Here is a 19,039-nt window from a genome sequence, read left to right as displayed (position 1 = left end):
TTAATTAGAACGGGAACATTTAAATTTCATTAAAATAAAAGGTTCATTTGGTTACTAAACCCTCATGCTTCCTGCTTTTCACCCACTTCTGAGAGTGCTTTTACATGATTGCACATTCCAAACTTTTCTTTGTAGAACACAATACCATAGAAGAATACTTATTTTATCTGGTCCAACTATGGGTAGAATACCACAAATTTGAAGAAATCCCAGTTTTTAATGCTTTTTGGACAGTTACTTTTCCAACATCTGCCCCAGATCAGTGAGAAATTTAACCTCCTTGCTCAAGGGTTGAGGGGAACATTGCTGTATTTTTGGAAGCAGAAAAGGAAGAGCTGTTAATTCCCTCCGAGACAGCCCATAATGTTCATGCACTCCTCTTAATCTGGTGTAAATCAATTAAAATACATGGCATGGCAAAAACTTAAGAGCACAAACAATTATCCTGCATCAATTAAGAATAAAATTTCATACGGTTTACCTCAGAAATAAGAACAGATGCATTTTTCATATATTGTTGTTGAGGTGTGTCTGGCACAAAAGTGTACTTTCCCTTTGACTTCATAAATTCTTCTTTGTATTTAACCTAAAAAGAAGAAAATTGATGTCAGTATCACAAGCCGAAAATGACAAGGTCACTTACCCAATAACCTTTAAGCGAACATATGCCACCATTTTAACAGATGCACTGTCCGGTCCCCATGCAAGTCATTCCATTTGTTACATTCCACTAGTAATAAAACTGCTGAGACTTAAAAAAAAACAGAGAACTTAATACAAAATGCTCAAAGCAGTCCAAATACTTTAACACCAAACAATTGACCACATTGGTAACTCAACATGCAAAGTGAGAACCGACTGTTTTCTAGTGGGTTTAAAAGACTAATACCACAACAAAATAAAAATGTTGGCTGTGTGCATTTCATCAAGATACCATTTCAAAAAAATTACTTACATCACTTATCTGATCACTACATTTCTGGGCAAATTCAATACTCCAGTCTTTCATAGTGGGTTTACAGAGTGTCTGAGAAGGAAAAATCAACATTGCTGTAATATCTTTTCATGATAAGTTACTGAAATATAACAGAACAACAATGAAGTTTTTAACCTCTTCCTGTTCTTCTTCTTCTCCGTCCTCTTCTCTGGAATTATGAACCTTCATTTTTTTTCAAATATGTCATTAAAAACACTCTCACAACAAATGTTTCGGTAGCTGCAACTGCTTTGCAGCAGTTTATTCTAATGTCCACTACGTAGAAGACAGTTTAAGACTACATCCTAATTTAGCAAGCACTTGATAGAGTTGATGGCCTTTATCTCAAGAATTCAACAGAAGTGAACACAAAAGCTTCACAGATGGCCCAGTGGCCAAATCCTCTTTGGAGCTCAATTTTTTTTTCAGATAGACTTATTTTTTCAGATCCCATCTAAACTCTGTCTTCACAGTTTAAGAATATAATTAAATCTGGTGCTGAGAAAATCTGAATAGTTTAAATTCACTCCTAGCTGACCATGTAAAAGTAGTTTGCAGCCAGAAGGACTATGAAGGAATTATTGCTTTGGAATGTGTGTCGTTGGTCTATGCCATGCTATTATCTGTAGAATGTTGAATACCCTTTCCCATTTTAAATGGTAGAACTATATTCAGCTTGCATACCAACACTAAATATTTTATATTTAATGATAATGCTGTGCAACAAATTTACCTTTATTCAAATAACCATATACAACAGGACCAAAGGCCTTCAAACACATTTTGTTGGTAATGCTCTCACCTCTGAGTCACAAGGTTATGGGTTCAATTCCCATTCCACAGCTTGAGTACACAATTCTACGCTGACAATCTAGTGTGGCAATGAGGGAGTGCTACATTGTCAGAGGCGCTGTCTTTCAGATGAGATGAGCACCCATCTGGCCTGCTCGGGTGGGTGCAAAAGACCTCATGGCACTGTTTGAAGTGCAGCAGGGGAGTTATACCCAGGGTCCTGGCCAATATTTATACCTCAGTTAACATCACAGGAAACAAATTATCTGGTCATTGTCACATTGCTGTTGTGGGAGTTTGTTGTGCACATATTGGCTGTTGTGCTCCCTGGGGCAGAATTTTCACATCGGCGGGCAGGCGCGTGCCCAGCCTGCTCGAGTGTGAAATGACGCACAATGCCGTCAGGCGAGTGTGCCAAAATCAACGTGTAGTCACGCAATAGATTGGTCGACAGGCGCACGCAGGAATCGGCAGAGCACTCGCCGATAATTAGAAGGCCTTTTGCGGCCATTAAAGTATTAATTAACTTAAATTTTTCGCTTCCCGTCCAACCTTATGCTGGCGGGCAGGCGAAAAGGCCAAGCGGCCTTTGCACTTTTTAGGAAACCTCATCCACAGGCAGAATGAGGTTTCAAACAGCAAATAAAAATAAAATAAAAATTTTTACATCTCATTCATAACATGTCCCTGCTCAAGTGACAGAGTCACACGAGGGGACATGTTTTTTAACATTTAAAAATTCTTTATTTTTGTCTTTCAGAACTCTTCATCTCCCTGAGGTAGCTCTCTGCCTCAGGGAGCTTTTCCAGCGCACAGCTGCATAAAGTTCCCCGCTCGCCCTCCTTCCCCACCCCCCACCGGCACAAGCAGTGCTGAGCGCTGCTACACTCGCCAATTAAGGCCTGCCCAGCATGAAATCGCGGTCAGGCCCCGGTTGCAGGTGGCCGTCGGCTTCCCGACCACCCCTGCCGAGCCCGCCCAAGGGCAAAATTCTGCTCCTGAATTACAACAGTGACTCCACTTCAAAAAGTACTTCACTGGCTGTAATGCCTTTTGATACATCGAATGGTTGTGAAAAGAACCATATGAATGCAAGTCTTTCTCTTCAAAATTTAAGCTCTCTCATTTTGTTCCAACATGCCTCAATATATAGTTCTCCACACCTTGCCATGAAATGTTAATATATCTTTATGCTTTTTAAAAGAGATAAGTATTTAAATGCATTAGGAAAGTATTTTATAGCCACCACTAGACAACTAAAGGTCAAATTCCTTCCAGTAAACTCTCATCAGAAGGGAGACAGCTGTTGCACTACAGCTGCAATGGAGTGTAAACTGGCTTCTAAATTGATGGTACACCTGCAAAGGGTGATGTCTTAAATCTCTGTACATCAGTGATTCCCTCTCATTAAAGATGTATGCCAACCTAAAAGAGGTATCTGAAGTAGATAAATTCTTGTGCTCTGTTCATTAATTGAAACAGGATAACTATGCATTATTTTGCACACAATAATCATACCTAACACTTACATTACCATCCTTCACAAATGATGAACCAACTCTAACTTGACTCCTAAATTACACAAAATGCACAAGCACACACATCCCTGTACATTATTCAAAAATCATTTTCAGGACTGTATACACTGTGATATTGTTGCTGACACCAAGCTACTGGGCCAGTTGTGTATAAGCAACACAGAGAGCATTGCAAGGGATCTAGATTGACTGAGAAAACAAGCTACAGGATGTCAAGTGCATTTTAATTAAAATATTATCCATTATACATATAAATGAATAAATATTAATTTTCAAAATAGGTTTATTACCATTGGAGGTACCCAGTCCATTAAGAAACTTTAACAACAACACCAATTAATACAATATAAAATGCAGCTGATCTTCACATTTCAAATATTGGAATTCACCCTGACTACCATGAGGGATAATTTGCTAGTTATCTGCCACTCCGGACTCCTGAACCCTTGCATTCATACAAAGTAAGTTTGTAAGCCTCCATATTAAATCTCAATAGTTTGGTGTCACTTGTACCCCAGCTCTTTTTGGCTCATGTCTTATCTACCAATTAAGCTGTGCATAAAACCGATGCTAACAAATCCATCTCGTACATTTTTTCTGCATGAGGACAAACTGGTTAATTGCAGCAATCTCCAAAATTATCCAAAAATTGTTTGAAATAATGTTGCTGTATTGCTAATCCCAGAAGCATATATTTTTCTCACTTGCACTGAAATAATGGCTTGCATATCAGAGGTACACAATGTTCCTGAATGCAGCAATGTTAAAATTAAAGAACATATTTCGTTAACCTCATTCATTGGTTGTTTCAGCTATAAAACTCGAAGGGCAGAATTTTCTGCAGGTTGGGTGGGCGGAGCTGGAGCAGGCGCAGACCCGATCAGCGCCCGCGATCCGGTCCGCACCACCGTTTTGCGTGGGCGGGCTAATTAACTAATGACTCCCATGAATAGCGGGGGTGTGCAGGCTGCGGCGGGCATGCACAAACCGTCGGGTGCAATGGCGAGCCGGCAGTCTGTTTAAAGGAAGGCCTAGCAGCCTCCTGCAGGCTGCTCACAATGGCCACTTCCAGGTCACACCGCAGGGGGTTGGCTGAGCAGGGCACGCTGGAGGGAAGGACAGAGGAGCAGGCCAGGCCGCAGGGTCTGCCACAGGAGCAGGCCAGGCCGCAGGGTCTGCCACAGGAGCAGGCCAGGCCACAGGGTCTGCCACAGGAGCAGGCCAGGCTGCAGGGTAGGCCAGCAGGGGAGCCAATGCACCCCTCACTTTTCAGATGAATGCCTCGCTGCCCTCCTCGAGGAGGTGGCAGCACGGCGGGAGGTGCTGGTCCCCCAGGATGGGAGGAGTAGGCCACCCCAGGTGGCCAAACATGCCTGGGAGGACGTGGCAGAGGTGGTGAGCTCCCGCGACGTGGTGCGGCACACCTGGATCCAGTGCCATAAGCGCTTCAACGATTTGTTGTGCTCTGGCAGGGTGAGTACCATGTTGGCATTGGGTATTTAACCCAGCAGGTAGCCTTAGCCTTTGAGGGCACCCACCCCTCCCCAAGTCTTACTGTCGTGGCTGCTTTGAATCATGTTGGGCATTTCTTGTACACTGGGTGGGCAAGCAGATAGTGCCCATGCTTAGATCAGCCTGAGTGGTTCATAAGGAGATGAGATCCACCCCCCCCCCCACCCATGTGTTGCTCTTAGTCACACATGACTAGTCTGGGGGCAAGCTGCAGGAGATGCAGCTAGCGCATACTCAGAACTCCAACACATGTCCTATTCACGGTGATGAGATTGTGGAAGGAGAGCCTCAAGGTCTCATGGCCGAGAACCATCTGCTGCCCTCAACGCTGCACGTAGTTGCGCCTCCTTGCTATGGGAGAAAAGACCGTGTGTTTCCTAAAGTGATGTACGCAGAATGTGTCCAAGGTGGCCATTGGGTGGTGTTGGGAGCAGGCGTACTATCTTTGTGTGACTGATCAGCAGTAGTGGGGAGTGGAGGCGCTGAAGGCCTAATATGGGTCACTATGGTTGGGGTGCAGCGTGCGTGTGCAGAGTCCATGTTCAAATTGCCACAATGAGTGGTCGTCCCTGTTTTTCAGGAGAAGAATGCTCATAATGCATCTGAGCGTTCGAGGACTGGAGGCGGCCAGGCTCACCTGATGATGTTAAGCCGCTTCGAACAGGAGGCCCTGGAGCATGAGAGGCGCCATGCACCCAGGTCAACTGGCGTCGGTGAGGCTGGGGTGGAACGGCCAGGTATTTGAGGCCAACAATGACATCCGCTATGTCCTCCCAACATCCATAGCACTGATGATTGTTTAATTTGTTATTATTGCAACATTGCTCGGTCACAGAGTGTGTGGATCATAGAAAAAGGTCCTTCGGCCCTTCGAGGATGCGTGCGTCAAACACGTTCCTAAGTCTCCTAATCCCATTTCCCAGCACTATGCCCATGGCCTTGTATGCCATGGCATCGCAACTGCACGTCCAAATACTTATTGCATGTTAGGAGGGTTTCTGCCTCCACCCCCTTTCAAGCAGTGCATTCCACATTCCCAACATACACTGTGTAGAAAAGTTGCTCATCGCATCAGCTGTCAACCTCATGTCCCTTATCTGAAATCTATGCCACCTGGTTACTCATCCCTCCGCCATGGGGAAAATTTCCTTTCTGTCGACCCTATCTATGTCCCTCATAAGTTTAAAATCCTCAATCATGTCACCCCTCAATCTCCTCTGTTCCAGGGGAAATAACCCCAGTCTATGCTATGTCTCCTCATAAGTCAAACCCTTCAGCCCAGCGTCCTGGTCCACGACCTCTGCACTCTCTCCACTCCAATCACATCCCTCCCATGAAGCGCATTTCAGAACTGCACGCAGAAATATAGATGTGGCCTACGCAGCGTTTTCTGCACTTGCAACATTACCCTCCCTGCTCCTATATTCTATTCCTCAGTTAATAAAGGCAAGTATGGCATTTACCTTCTAAAATACTTTATGTACCTGTCCCACTACCTTAAGGGGCCTGTTGACATGCACAGCAAGGTCCCTCTGACCCTCCTTACTTTCCACGATCCTACCAATCATCGTGTATTCCCGTGCCTTGTTTGTCCTGCCCAAGTACATCACCTCACACTTATCCACATAACATTCCATTTTGCAATCATTAGCCCATCTGACCAGCCCATCTATATCCACCTGTAATGTAAGGCTATCCTCCTCACTATTTGCCACCCCACCAATGTTCGTGTCCATTGGTTCTGGAAGGTTGAGCACATAATGAGCCAGGGGGAAAGGGATGAAGTGTGTCACCGTGTGCAAGCTAACTGATCCACTGTCCTAGTTGTTCATTTCAGCATCATCGGAACATGGCCGCTAGGAGGAACTACAGATGCCCCCTCTTACACCTGAGGGCCCTCAAGTGTCACCTGCGTCACACCATTTCTGTGAGGCAGGCACCAGTGCAGATACTAGCACCTCGGTGGGCATTGCAACATCGGCTAGTGTCCCGGGGTACAGTGGAGAGGACACTTCACAATCGGTGGAGAAGCTGGCAGAGACAGAGAGTGCTGATGGAGCCAGCAGTCTGAGGACTGCAGGGGACCAGGCACATGCTGAGTCAGTGCATGATGATGTGCCTATGGAGTCGTCCACGATGCAGCAGCTGCAGGAAATGTGGCCGGGTGTGCGGGAGCATCTGGGAGTGTTACACAAGGCTGTGCTTCGCTTGGTGCCCATGGTGGAGGAGTCCACGCAGAGCATCACTGATGCAATGAGCCTCATGGCAGAGCGTCATGCTTCCTCCATGGAGAGAATGGCGACTCTCGTGGAGAGGCACCTCCAGGAGAACAATCAAGTCCTCCTGGGGTTACGCTCGGACCTACAATCCCTCACAGCACCAGTGGCCACAGCTGGTCAGTGCCAATTTGGGAGATGGTGTGGGCTTCAAGCTTCCCAGCTGGTCGCCCATCCACCCACAGTGAGCAGGGAGTTCCGAGGCGACCTCACTTCGGCAGAGCAGCTGCTTGTCTCATCTGCAGACTCCTCTCATGGCACTCCAGATGAGGGCACTAGCTGCTCCGCCCCTCTCCCGCTTCATCGGGTGAGGCTGTGACAACTGGGGAGATGCCAGCTGTGTAACTGGCAGATCCCTCCCAGGCTGGCCCAGCACAGGCTCCACGGGCCAGAGGACGACCGCCAAGGTCATCGAGGCCAACAGGATAGCAGGGTCAGCAGGCTGTCTCAGATGCCATTCCGAGCGATGGGGCTGCACCAAGACGTAGCACCCATAAATGTAAGCATAAGGCACCTTAGACACACCACTGGCTTCTCACTGCTGCTTTTGTGTTGGCCCGAATTAGATACTTATAATTTTTTTCTGCTTGCTAAACGTTTTGTTTTGGATTTGTGAGAACTTCTGATGGTTAAAATAAAAACCAGATGTGTTACCATAGCTGAGGGTGGCTCCTTTGTTCTGCATTTGTATGTTTAAGATCAATGTCATGAGTGTTTATTTGGACATTCAAGTTTATGTCCAAAGCCCTTAGATGCTGCTGATGACCTGGCAGATTTAGCACTTAGGTGCCGAGTGTGGAAGTGCCAGGCAAGGCTGGTCCTGCTGATCCACTTGTGTTGTACTAGCTGAAGGTTCGTTGGATTAAAGCCTTCCAGGTGTCCCTGCCTCCTTGGTGTAGTCCCAGGTCAGCGTTTAGCCCCCTGCGCTTCCGCATGCTCAGAATCAGTGCTGGACTCATCGTGTGCAGCCGTATCCACTGCGTCTATGTCTTCATGTCCACTGCGTCCCCCCTTTTCAGGGCAAGATTGTGGAGAGCGCAGCATGCAACCACTATCACCAACACATGATCTGGGGTGTACTGGAGTGTGCCCCCTGAGCAATCCAGGCATCGGAAGCGCATCTTGAGAAGACCGATGGCTCTCTCCACCACAGCCCTTGTGGAGGCGTGGCTCATATTGTACCGTTATTCAGCTTCTATATTAGATGGCGGAGAGGCGTCATGAGCCACCTTCTGAGGGGATAGCCCTAGTCACCCAGCAGCCGTCCATCCAGCCGAGCCGGAGCACTGAAGAGCCTCGGCACCTGAGAGTGTCCGATGATGTAGGCATCGTGGGAGCTGCCTGGGTACTTTGCACAGACTTGTTGAATCTGCATCCTGTGATCACAAACTATCTGCATGTTCATGGAGTGGATGCCCTTCCTGTTGGCGAAGGCACCGGGCTCACCTGCTGGCGCCTTGATGGCCAAATGTGTGCAGTCTAATGCACCCTGGACACGGGGGGAGCCAGCAAAATCGCTGCGAAGCCGCAGGCTTGCTGTGCCTGGCCGCAGCAGAAGTGGATGAAGGTCAATGCACGCCGAAACAGAGCGTGTGTAACCTGCTTGACAGAAGTGTGGAGAGCTGATTGGGAGACACCGGCAAAGATCACCCACCGAGCCCTGGAAGGAGCCAGAGGCACTGAAGTTGAGGGCAGCTGTGACCTTCAGGGCCACTGGCATGGGGTGCCCACCCACATAGTTAGGAGAGATCTCATGGCCAATCATCTCGGAACCTCCTTCGGCACTGCACCTCAGTCTTATTGCGGTAACTGCTTTGCCACCTGTATACCCTGGCAGCAGGATAGTGGCGTCTTCTGTGGCAACTTCCGCCTTGGACTTCCTGTTGGCCCTGAGCCCCTTGTGCCTGCGCCTGTGCTTCCAAAGGTGGCTCCCCTGGAGGCTGAATGTGCACTCCTGGCCTCCTCCTTATTCTAGCCCTCCTTTCCTCCTCAGAGGAGCTGCCTCCAGTGGAGATGTCAGAACCCATACCCAGGCTAAGGGGAGGCCTCCGGAAAGCTGCAGACCCGATAAAGATTACTGACTGCAGGGTGCTGACCTGAAGGTTCAAAGTATACAGAAAGCTGCTGGAATTCGTTCTGAACTGCTGCAGATCACACAGGCAAGTTTAAAAATCTTTCTGCAGTAAATACTTCACAGACCAGATTCACGACCCCACTGAGCCCTCTTATCCCGCCTGTGGATGAGGTTCATAAAAAAGTCTCTTACGCGCCTGCCTGTTACACCCGTGCGCTGACCCGCAGATCGCACGGGCACCTGAAAATCACCGTCGATTGATGAATTAAGGGCCTTAACTAGCCCGTTAATTAATGGCGGGTGCGCATCGAACTTCATCGCGCGCGCGCCCAGCAAAATATCGCGATGAAGTTGGGACACTCGCCCGACGTCACCGCGCACCATTTTATGTGCTGACATGTGGGGCCTGTCCCCCGCATGTCAAACAGAAAATTCTGCCTTAAGTCTTTGTTTAAGTTCGATTAGATTCTAAATGGCTAAACACAGCATTGGGTTCACCAGTTCAACTGATCTAGGTTTCTCTAAGTTTGCTGATACTGCCAATTATTATGCACATTCAGTTGATGAATTGCAACCTTCTTGATAATATACCCATCAATTCCACTTATTATCGGCTATTCTGATCATCGTCCAGGCATATTTGAAAAGAGTTGCTTGATATCACCATCTAACAACTGCTTAACCTGCTTTCATTAACATTGACTCCACGTCCCAACTATTTCTCTTATAGAGAAACCATGGCTAGGATTTAATGTGGATGACAAGAGTCTCATCCACCAGTTGGAGAACTGTTGGGAACCCTGAGTCGCTTCCGTGGGGGAGGCCCCATGGAATTAAGTGCCCATCAGACACTTAACTGGCGAGCATCAGGGCTTCCCTGGGATTTAGGACCCCAGCGGTGGAAATTCTGCCCCCGAAGAGCTGCCAGTCAATCAGATGCCAACAGTTTCCCTTGCCGACGCCACCGGGAGCAGTGGCTGCTGCCAGTAATGCTGTAATGGCTTTAGCAGGGATCACTGTTGGATCCCTGGACACAGATATAGGTCAAGGGGAGAGAGTCGTCAGAGAGGCGGTGGCAGGGGGTGGCTCTCCACTTGCCCAATGAAGGGTCCCTCCATCAGGTATTCAGCGCCTGTGAACAAAGGGCCCTGCCCCAAGAGACTGCAGACAAACTCAACAGTTTTCTGGAAGGCTTTCAGGAAGCGCCGGGGGGAGCCACTCCAATTTAATCCCTGAGCCACCACTGAATTCTGGTGGGCTCAGGGAAATTGGTGTCAAGTGGCTCATTAATTAGCCTAATTGACATCCCACTGAGAGTGGGTGAGTTGCATGTATCGGCCCCTTCCAGCCTCCGACATAATTGTGGGAGGTTTTCCCACTGTCTGCAGAACGGTATATGGCATCCTGCTCAATTTAGTGGGCCCAGCTGGCACAGGAATGGTCTGAACTAAATTCCGCCCAATGATGTAATGTTAGCAAGAGAGAAGAATACTGGGCAACACCCGAGTTAGTGGAAAAGTCAGGAGAATTTATCAAACAGAATAATTTAACAAGTAATTAGATTTTAGACATTGCTCTGGGCGAAAACCATTAACAGTAACTCATTTAGGTGTGCCTGTAGAAAAGCCCTCAAAAAATTGATTGTAGATACCTAAGGCAATGATAAATTAATGAAAAACGGTAAAGAGCAGAATTCCTGATGTGCATAACTGATGGAAGGGCCATGTCAAAAGTCGTACTGATGATCATGAATTAGTTCAAGATTTTCACAATGATCATATTTTGAGAGTTCATCATCCCCAGAATTTTAGATCTGAAATAAGCGGTTCAAGGCAGCAGCTCACCAACACCTTCTCCAGGGGATTTACAGATGGGCAATAAATGCTGGCCCAGCCAGCAACACCCACTTCCCATGAACAAATAAAAAACTAGGTGGCAGATGGAAACAATGGACTTTTCACTCCTGGATAACTCCAGCTGAACTTCTGGTAACAAACTAACATTGAGGTACTGAGCATCCATCACATATTAGAGGTGGCACAAGGGTGGGCAGAGGTGTGGGGGGAGAAATTGCATATCAGAAGACATTAATGTTTGCTGCAAAATCTTTAAGGGTAGTGGCTACGTATGGTGAAAAAAGTGATGAATGGAATTCAACAATAACAACTTTAATATAATAAAATGACCCAAGGTGTTTCAAGGAGTGTCATAAAGCAAAGTCTGCCACCGAGCCACTGATGATGACCCAAAAGCTTGGTCAAAGAGATAGGTGGGTATAGTGGGGTTTAGGGAGGGAGTTCCAGAGCTTAGGGCCTTGGAACCTGAAGTTACAGCCACCAAAGGTGCACAGCGTCATCAGTGTACATGTGAAAAATTACAGTGTTCTTGGGTGATGTCACTGAGGGGCACCATGTCGATGAGAAATAGGAAGGTCGAGGACCAATTCTTAGGGGACACTGAGGTAATGGTGCAAGAGCTGAAAAGAAGGCATTGCAACTGACCCTCTGACCAAGATTAGATAGATAAGAATGGATTAGCAAATGCAGTCCCACCCAGCTGAGCAATGGTGGAGAGACATGGTCAGTCATCCACAGACCACAGAAAATATGATAAGGACAAGGAAGGATAGTTTACCTTTGTCACAATTGCATCAGATGTCATTTGTAACTCTGATATGGCCGTGTCAGTACAACGGCAGGGGCAGAAACCCGATTAGAGGGATTCAAACACTAGAGGGATTTAGGGATCAATGGGCTCATATTTGGGAGGTAACAACACAATCTAGGGTTTTAGTGGGGAAAGGGAGGTTGAAGGTGGCATGCAAGGATGGAGGGGTCACAGGTTGATGTTTTGAGCAGAGGGATGATGATGGCAGATTTGAAGGAGCAGGAGACATAGTACATGAAGGAAGATACCATTAACAAAATCAGTTAACCTTGGAGTCAGGAAAGGGAGTCTGCTGGTCAGCAGTTTACTGGGAATAGAGACAAGGGAGCAGGACATGGGTCTCATGGATAAGATGAGCTCAGACAGTTCAATGGGGATCATAGGAGAGAAACCAGGGAGAAAGATGCAAGTTTCAGGCTAGGGCATGGGGAAACTTTAGAGGAATGCAATGCCAGTAACTCTGAGGTGTTACATTTTGTTTTAAAAAAGTAATAATTATACTTGGAATGGGGGAATGCTGGATAACAGAAGAAAGTAGAGATTTTGGAGTTCAAGTTCACAAGATTTAGGAGGCAGCACCAGAAGTGGATAAAACCAAAGAAAATCTAATGGAAAACTAAGTTTTATGAAAGTGACAAGGAGCATGAAAGTCATGACGTAATGGAGAATCAATATAAAACATTAGTAAGTTTGAGGCTGTGTGCAGTTTTGAGCTCCAGATTTTAAGGCTATCGAGGCAATACAGGCAGTTTCCAGCGATTGAGGAGTTCAGAATGAGGGGACAAAGGTGTCAAAATAAATGTGAGAGATTTAAGACAGACAGCAGGAGAAAGATTTTTACACAGCACGGCTGTGAAACTACTGAATGCCCTACTGGACTTAGTAATTAAAGTAGACAGCAGGTTAACATTTAAAAATAGGTTAGATAGCTGGGTAAAAGAATGGAGAATAAAGAGATATCAAAACAGGGTGGACAGGCAAGTGAAGGATTACTGCTCAAGTGAAGAATAAATATCAACATGAGCTGGTTGGGCTGAAAAACTTATTTCTGCATTATCATTTCTATCTCAGTCTACATTTGCACTTTCTTTATATTTATCAGCATGCAGTTTTAAGTTACTGTAGATTTGTAACATTCTTAGCAAATATCATACTGGCTAATAAAATTGCACTATTCCACAAAATAAATAAATTGTAAGCGCAGAAATGAAGTGAAAACCAAGGTCACCACGTGAACGTGCAATAGGTGCTACAATATATGGTTAATATTGCCTAAGAACAAGTGCTTGGAAAGAACTGCCTTAATCATAAATACAACTGGATAAAAACTTTCAAGTAATGTCCAACCACACTGAGCTGCCAAGAAAATAACAAAATCAGATTAATGGAGTATTTTCAGAAACGTTTCTTTGTTTGTTTGTGAGCACACATTTGATGGCAAAATGAGGCCTGACTGGCTTGTCTCCCTCCTCAACTTAAGTAAAAAAAAACACTCTCCTTCCACATGACAATAGTGCCACTTTAAATGAAACTGAAAAGCATACGTAAAAAATGCATATAGTTAAAACCAAAAGGCTGCAAATGTTGGATATCCAAAATAATAGTCAAATGCCCAAAACACAATATAGATTTAAGTTTTCAATAGTGTGTTCATTGGGGCTCAAATGGGATAGCATGCAAAAGGACTTGTCTTTTTTTTAAAAAGTGTGAAGGGAGAAGATGATTGTACATAAATGCACGGTAGTTCCCCGCTGCACCTCCCCACCACTCCCCCCAACTCTCTCACACTGCCCCCTTATCCCTGCCCCACAATTAGCTTTCATTGTTGGCAAGTCAAAATACACACTAAACTAAATCAAGCTCTATGCACTAAGAAAAAATGGTTACGATAAATGCCTTTTGTTAATGTAGGCCAAACTGTAATTGACAACAATTCAGTTACCGTGTGCACGGAAAAAGTTATTAACTTAAACTAAAATGTGTTTCGATTCCAAGAGGTATCTTTATGTTCAAATAAAACTAAAAAAGCCCATCTTATTTTCATTATCTTACCCATCATTTAAAGTCTTAGTTGCAAACAAACTGAAACTTTACCTTGGTTGTACATCTTTTAGTGCAACCATGGCAACTGTTGATATGCTGCTATTTTAAAATCTTAGAACTCAGCTATAGAGAATTCATTCTTTTATTATTGCTTCCTTCCTGTTCAAATCTGCTCAATTCAACCTCAAGCTTGCATTTTTCCTTTTGGCAAAAAAATCCGAATGAATTAAAATTTTGAAGTAACGTTAGGCCAGTTATTGTATAACATATTAACTACTTGTTTGAGTCAAAATTGAGATAAATAAGTTGCGTTTCATTGCCAGAGGTTAGTCATCTCATGAAGGATTTCAATTATATGAAGACCATTTTAATTTGGGTGTTTTGAACTACTTTATGTCTATTTCCATTTTCCTTTGTAATTTCTTCAACTCAAAAATCATTATTGCTGCCTTGAAGGAACAGTCTATCTTAATTAAAATTGGCGATAAGCTGAAATGTCACATACAAAAACAGCTGACATGGATGTCTGACTAATCATAGCTCCAGCTATCACCGTGGGGGTACCTAGACTTACAGCAGTGACATTTTGTCTTTATTTAGCATTAAACCCCTGAAGTTTCTTTGTGTCACTTTTTGTTAAGTCTAACACTAAAAGTCAAGAAAACATTTCGAGGAAACGTGATGATTCAGGCGCTCCCCGGACACTTCCCTTTTGCTTCACACAAAAACACCAGGTCGTACAGGCAAGCCACTTTTCTTATGAGCCAAAACATGACCACATATATATATATATATATATATATACACGAAGTAATCTGAAGGCTCCATAGTTAGGATGAACAATAAACCCCTTAGTCTGACAAGTTCACTGATAAATTTAAGCCTAGTACTCTAAGAGTTAGAGAAATTATTGTCAACAAGACCTTGTAACTCAGGCTGTAAACCATGAATCATGTTTATCATGTAAAATTCACAGAAGCAACAGCAAACAAAACAGATTTAAAAATTTTACTACAAAGTACAATTTTTGATCCCAAATACATTTCAAAAAAATCAAAGTGTCAGGCTCGTCATAGTGACATTTAACTTTGGCCAGTGTTGGTGATCAGGAATTTATATACAAGTTCAGCAGCTAATAGGGAAGGCAAATGGAATGCTGACCTTTATTTCAAAGGGAATGAAGCATAAAAATAGAGAAGTCTTGCTAAAACTATACAAGGGACTAGTTAGACCACACCTAGAATACTGTGAATAGTTTTAATCCTCTTATCTAAGGAAAGATATACTGGCATTGGAGGCAGTCCAGAGAAGGTTCACAAGGTTGATCCTGGGTATGGAGGGATTTTCTTATGAAGAGAGGTTGAGTAGGTTGGGCCTGTACTCATGGGAGTTTAGGAGAGTGAGAGGCGACCTTAGTGAAACATATAAGATTCTTAGGGGACTTGACAGGGTAGATGCTGAGAGGTCGTTTTCCCTTGTGGGAGAGTCTAGGACCAGAGGGCATAATCTCAGAGTAAGGGGTGGCCCATTTAAGACAAAGATGAGGAGGAATTTTTTCTCTCAGAGGGTAGTGAATCTGTGGAATTCTTTACTGCAAAGGGCTGTAGGGGCTGGGTCAATAAGTATATTCCAAAGATACTAAAGATAACAGATACAAAACTCATTGCAGCTTTAATTTTGATGGATGATTTTGATGGTTTTAAACTAACAGTTGTTTTTCTTATTTTCTGGTGTCTATGAGAGAATTTATGTGGGTTCCTTGTTTTCTTTCTCAGTGATGAGACCATTTAAAGGAATTACAGGAAAAGAGTTAGTTCAGTCCAAGGTGAGATTGTAAACTCAATAGCGGAGATCTGGACCAAACAAGCGCAGGAATAGGAATGTAATATTCCCTGTCTGGTGCAAAAGTAAAACAAGTAAAAAAAAATAAAACAGGAAAGGTGGCCAAACCATGGCTCACAAAGGAAATTAGAGATAGTATTAGATCCAAGGAAGAGGCAAACAAATTGGCTAAAAAAAACACAACAGACCTGAGGATTGGGAGCAGTTTAGAAATCAGCAAAGGAGGACCAAGGGATTGATTAAGAAAGGGAAAATAGGGTACGAGGGTAAGCTTGCAGGGAACATAAAAACTGACTGTAAAAGTTTCTATAGGTATGTGAAGAGAAAAAGATTGGTGGAGACAAATGTAGGTCCCTTACAGTCAGAAACAGGGGAATTTATAATGGGGAACAAAGAAATGGCTGACCAACTAAATACACACTTTGGTTCTGTCTTCACAAAGAAGGACACTAATAACATACCAGAAATGTTGGGGAACACAGGGTTTAGTGAGAGGGAGGAACTGAAAAAATTCAGTATTGGTCGGGAAATGGTGTTGGGGAAATTGATGGGATTAAAGGTTGATAAATCCCCAGGGCCTGATAATCTACATCCCAGAGTACTTAAGGAAGTGGCCCTAGAAATAGTGGATGGTCATCTTCCGAGATTCTATAGACTCTGGAACAGTTCCTACGGATAGGAGGGTAGCTAATGTAACCCCACTATTTAAAAAGGGAGGTAGAGAGAAAACAGGGAATTATAGACCAGTCAGCCTAACATCGGTAGTGGGGAAAATTCTAGAGTCCATTGTAAAAGACTTAAAAGCTGAGTACTTGGAAAACAGTGGCAGAATCAGACAGAGTCAGCATGGATTTACGAAAGGGAAATCATGCTTGACAAATCTACTGGAGTTTTGAGAAGATGTAACCAGTAGAGTTGATGAGGGGAAGCCAGTGGATGTGGTTTATTTGGACTTTCAGAAGGCTTTTGACAAAGTCCCGCATAAAAGATTAGCGTGTAAACTTAAAGCGCATGGGATTGGGGGGGTAGCGTATTGAGATGGATAGAAAACTGGTTGGCAGACAGGAAACAAAGAGTAGGGATAAATGGGTCTTTTGCCGAACGGCAGGCAGTGACTAGTGGGGTACCGCAGGGATCGGTGCTGGGAGGCCAGCTATTCACAATATATATTAATGATTTAGATGAGGGAACTAAATGTAATATCTCCAAATTTGCAGATGACACAAAGCTGGGTGGGAGGGTGAGCTGTGAGGAGGATGAGGAGATGCCTCAGTGTGATTTGGACAAGCTGAGTGAGTGGGCAAATGCATGGCAGATGCATTATAATGTGGATAAATGTGAGGTTATTCACTTTGGTAGCAAAAACAGGAAGGCAGGTTATTATCTGAATGGCTATAAATTGAAAGAGGGGAATGTGCAACGTGACCTGGGTGTCCTCATACATCAGTCGCTGAAGGTAAGCATGTAGGTGCAACAGGCGGTAAAGGAGGCAATGGTATGTTGGCCTTCATAACAAGAGAATTTGAGTACAGGAGCAGGGATGTCTTGCTGCAATTATACAGGGCCTTGGTGAGACCAAACCTGGAATATTGTGTGCAGTTTTGGTCTCCTTATCTGAAGAAGGATCTTCTTGCCATAGAGGGAGTGCAGCGAAGGTTTACCCGACTGATTCCTGGGATGGAGGGACTGACATATGAGGGGAGATTGAGTCGGTTAGGATTATATTTGCTGGAGTTCAGAAGAATGAGGGGGGATCTCATAGAAACCTATAAAATTCTAACAGGGCTAGACAGGGTAGATGCAGGGTGTTCCTGATGGTGGGGGAGTCCAGAACCAGGGGTCACAGTCTGAGAATACAGGGTAGACCATTTAGGACTGAGATGAGGAGACATTTCTTCACCCAGAGAGTGGTGAGCCTGTGGAATTCGTTACCACAGAAGGTAGTGGAGGCCAAAACATTGTATGTTTTCAAGAAGGAGTTAGATATTGCTCTTGGGGCGAAAGGGATCAAAGGATATGGGGGGAAAGCAGGAGCAGGCTTTTGAGTTGGATGATCAGCCATGATCATGACGAATGGCGAAGCAGGTTCGAAGGGCCGAATGGCCTACTCCTGCTCTTATTTTCTATGTTTCTACGTTTCAATGTTTGTATATTCAAGGCTGAGGTAGACAGATTTTTAATCAGTAAGGGAATCAAGGGTTATGGGGGAAAGGCAGGAAAGTGGTGTTGAGGATTATCAGGTCAGCCATGATCTCATTGAATGGCGGAGCAGACTCAATGAGCCAAATGGCCTACTTCTGTCATAGAGGTCGACAGCACTGAAAAAGGTCCTTCAGCCCATCGAGTCTGCACCAGTCAAACAAGTACCTAAATATTCTAATCCCATTTTCCAGCACTAGGCCCATAGCCTTGTATGCCATGGCATCGCAAGTGCACACCCAAATACTTCTTAAATGTTATGAGGGTTTCTGCCTCTACCACCCTTCCAGGCAGTGAATTCCAGATTCCCACCACCCTTTGGGTGAAAAAATTCTTCTTCATGTTCCCTCTAAACTTCCTGCCTCTTAGTTTAAACCTGGTTATTGATCGCTCCACCAAGGGGAAAAGTTCCTTCCTGTCTACCCTATCTATGTCCCTCATAATTTTATACACCTTGTCATGTCCCCCCTCAATCTCCTCTGCTCCAGGGAAAATAACCCCAGTCTATCCAATCTCTCCTCATAACTAAAACTCTCCAGCCCAGGCAACATCCTGGTAAATCTCCTCTGCACTCTCTCTAGTGCAATCTTCCTATAATGTGGATTCCTGAACTGCACGCAATACTCTAGCTGTGGCCTAACCAGCGTTTTATACAGTTCCAGCATAACCTCCCTGCTCTTATATTCGATGCTTCAGTTAATAAAGGCAAGTATCCCATACGCCTTCTTAACCACCTTATCTACCTGTCCCGCTACCTTAACGGGCCAGTGGACATGCACACCAAGGTCCCTCTGATCCTTGGTACTTCCCAGGTCCTACCAGTCATCGTGTATTCCCATGCCTTGTTTGTCCTGCCCAAGTGCATCACCTCACACTTATCTGGATTAAGTTTCATTTGCCACTGATCAGCCCATCTGACCAGCCTGTCTATATCCTCCTGTAATCTAAGGCTATCCTCCTCACTATTTACCACCCCACCAATTTTTGTGGCATCCGCGAACTTACTGATCAACCCTCCCACATTCAAGTCTAAATCGTTTATATATACCACAAACAGCAAGGGACCCAACACCGATCTCTGTGGAACCCCACTGAACACAGGCACCCAGTCACCAAAACA

The 19,039-nt window shown here is 44.8% G+C and overlaps 1 protein-coding gene across 7 annotated transcripts in view; it reads right to left on the bottom strand.

The window, feature by feature from the left end:
• Nucleotides 1-19,039, bottom strand: part of nebl (nebulette) — a 397,411-nt gene that overhangs the window by 132,676 nt on the left and 245,696 nt on the right. For 4 of the 7 annotated variants that reach the window (XM_078538376.1, XM_078538378.1, XM_078538379.1 and 1 more), the window contains exons 1-3: nucleotides 1,112-1,244; nucleotides 956-1,027; nucleotides 482-586 (exon numbers count right to left, since the gene is read on the bottom strand). The exons of 2 other annotated variants lie outside the window; for them this stretch is intronic. In XM_078538376.1, the coding sequence (XP_078394502.1) occupies nucleotides 482-586; nucleotides 956-1,027; nucleotides 1,112-1,165 (231 nt within the window). In that variant the 5' untranslated portion in view covers nucleotides 1,166-1,244. Of the gene's footprint in view, nucleotides 1-481; nucleotides 587-955; nucleotides 1,028-1,111; nucleotides 1,245-19,039 lie in introns of those variants that run through there. One more of the 7 variants, XM_078538380.1, reaches the window with a different exon arrangement.

Source organism: Cetorhinus maximus, chromosome 3 (genome assembly GCF_964194155.1).
Source record: "Cetorhinus maximus chromosome 3, sCetMax3.hap1.1, whole genome shotgun sequence".
NCBI classification, from domain to species: domain Eukaryota; kingdom Metazoa; phylum Chordata; class Chondrichthyes; order Lamniformes; family Cetorhinidae; genus Cetorhinus; species Cetorhinus maximus.
This window is presented reverse-complemented; position numbering and strand designations above follow the sequence as displayed.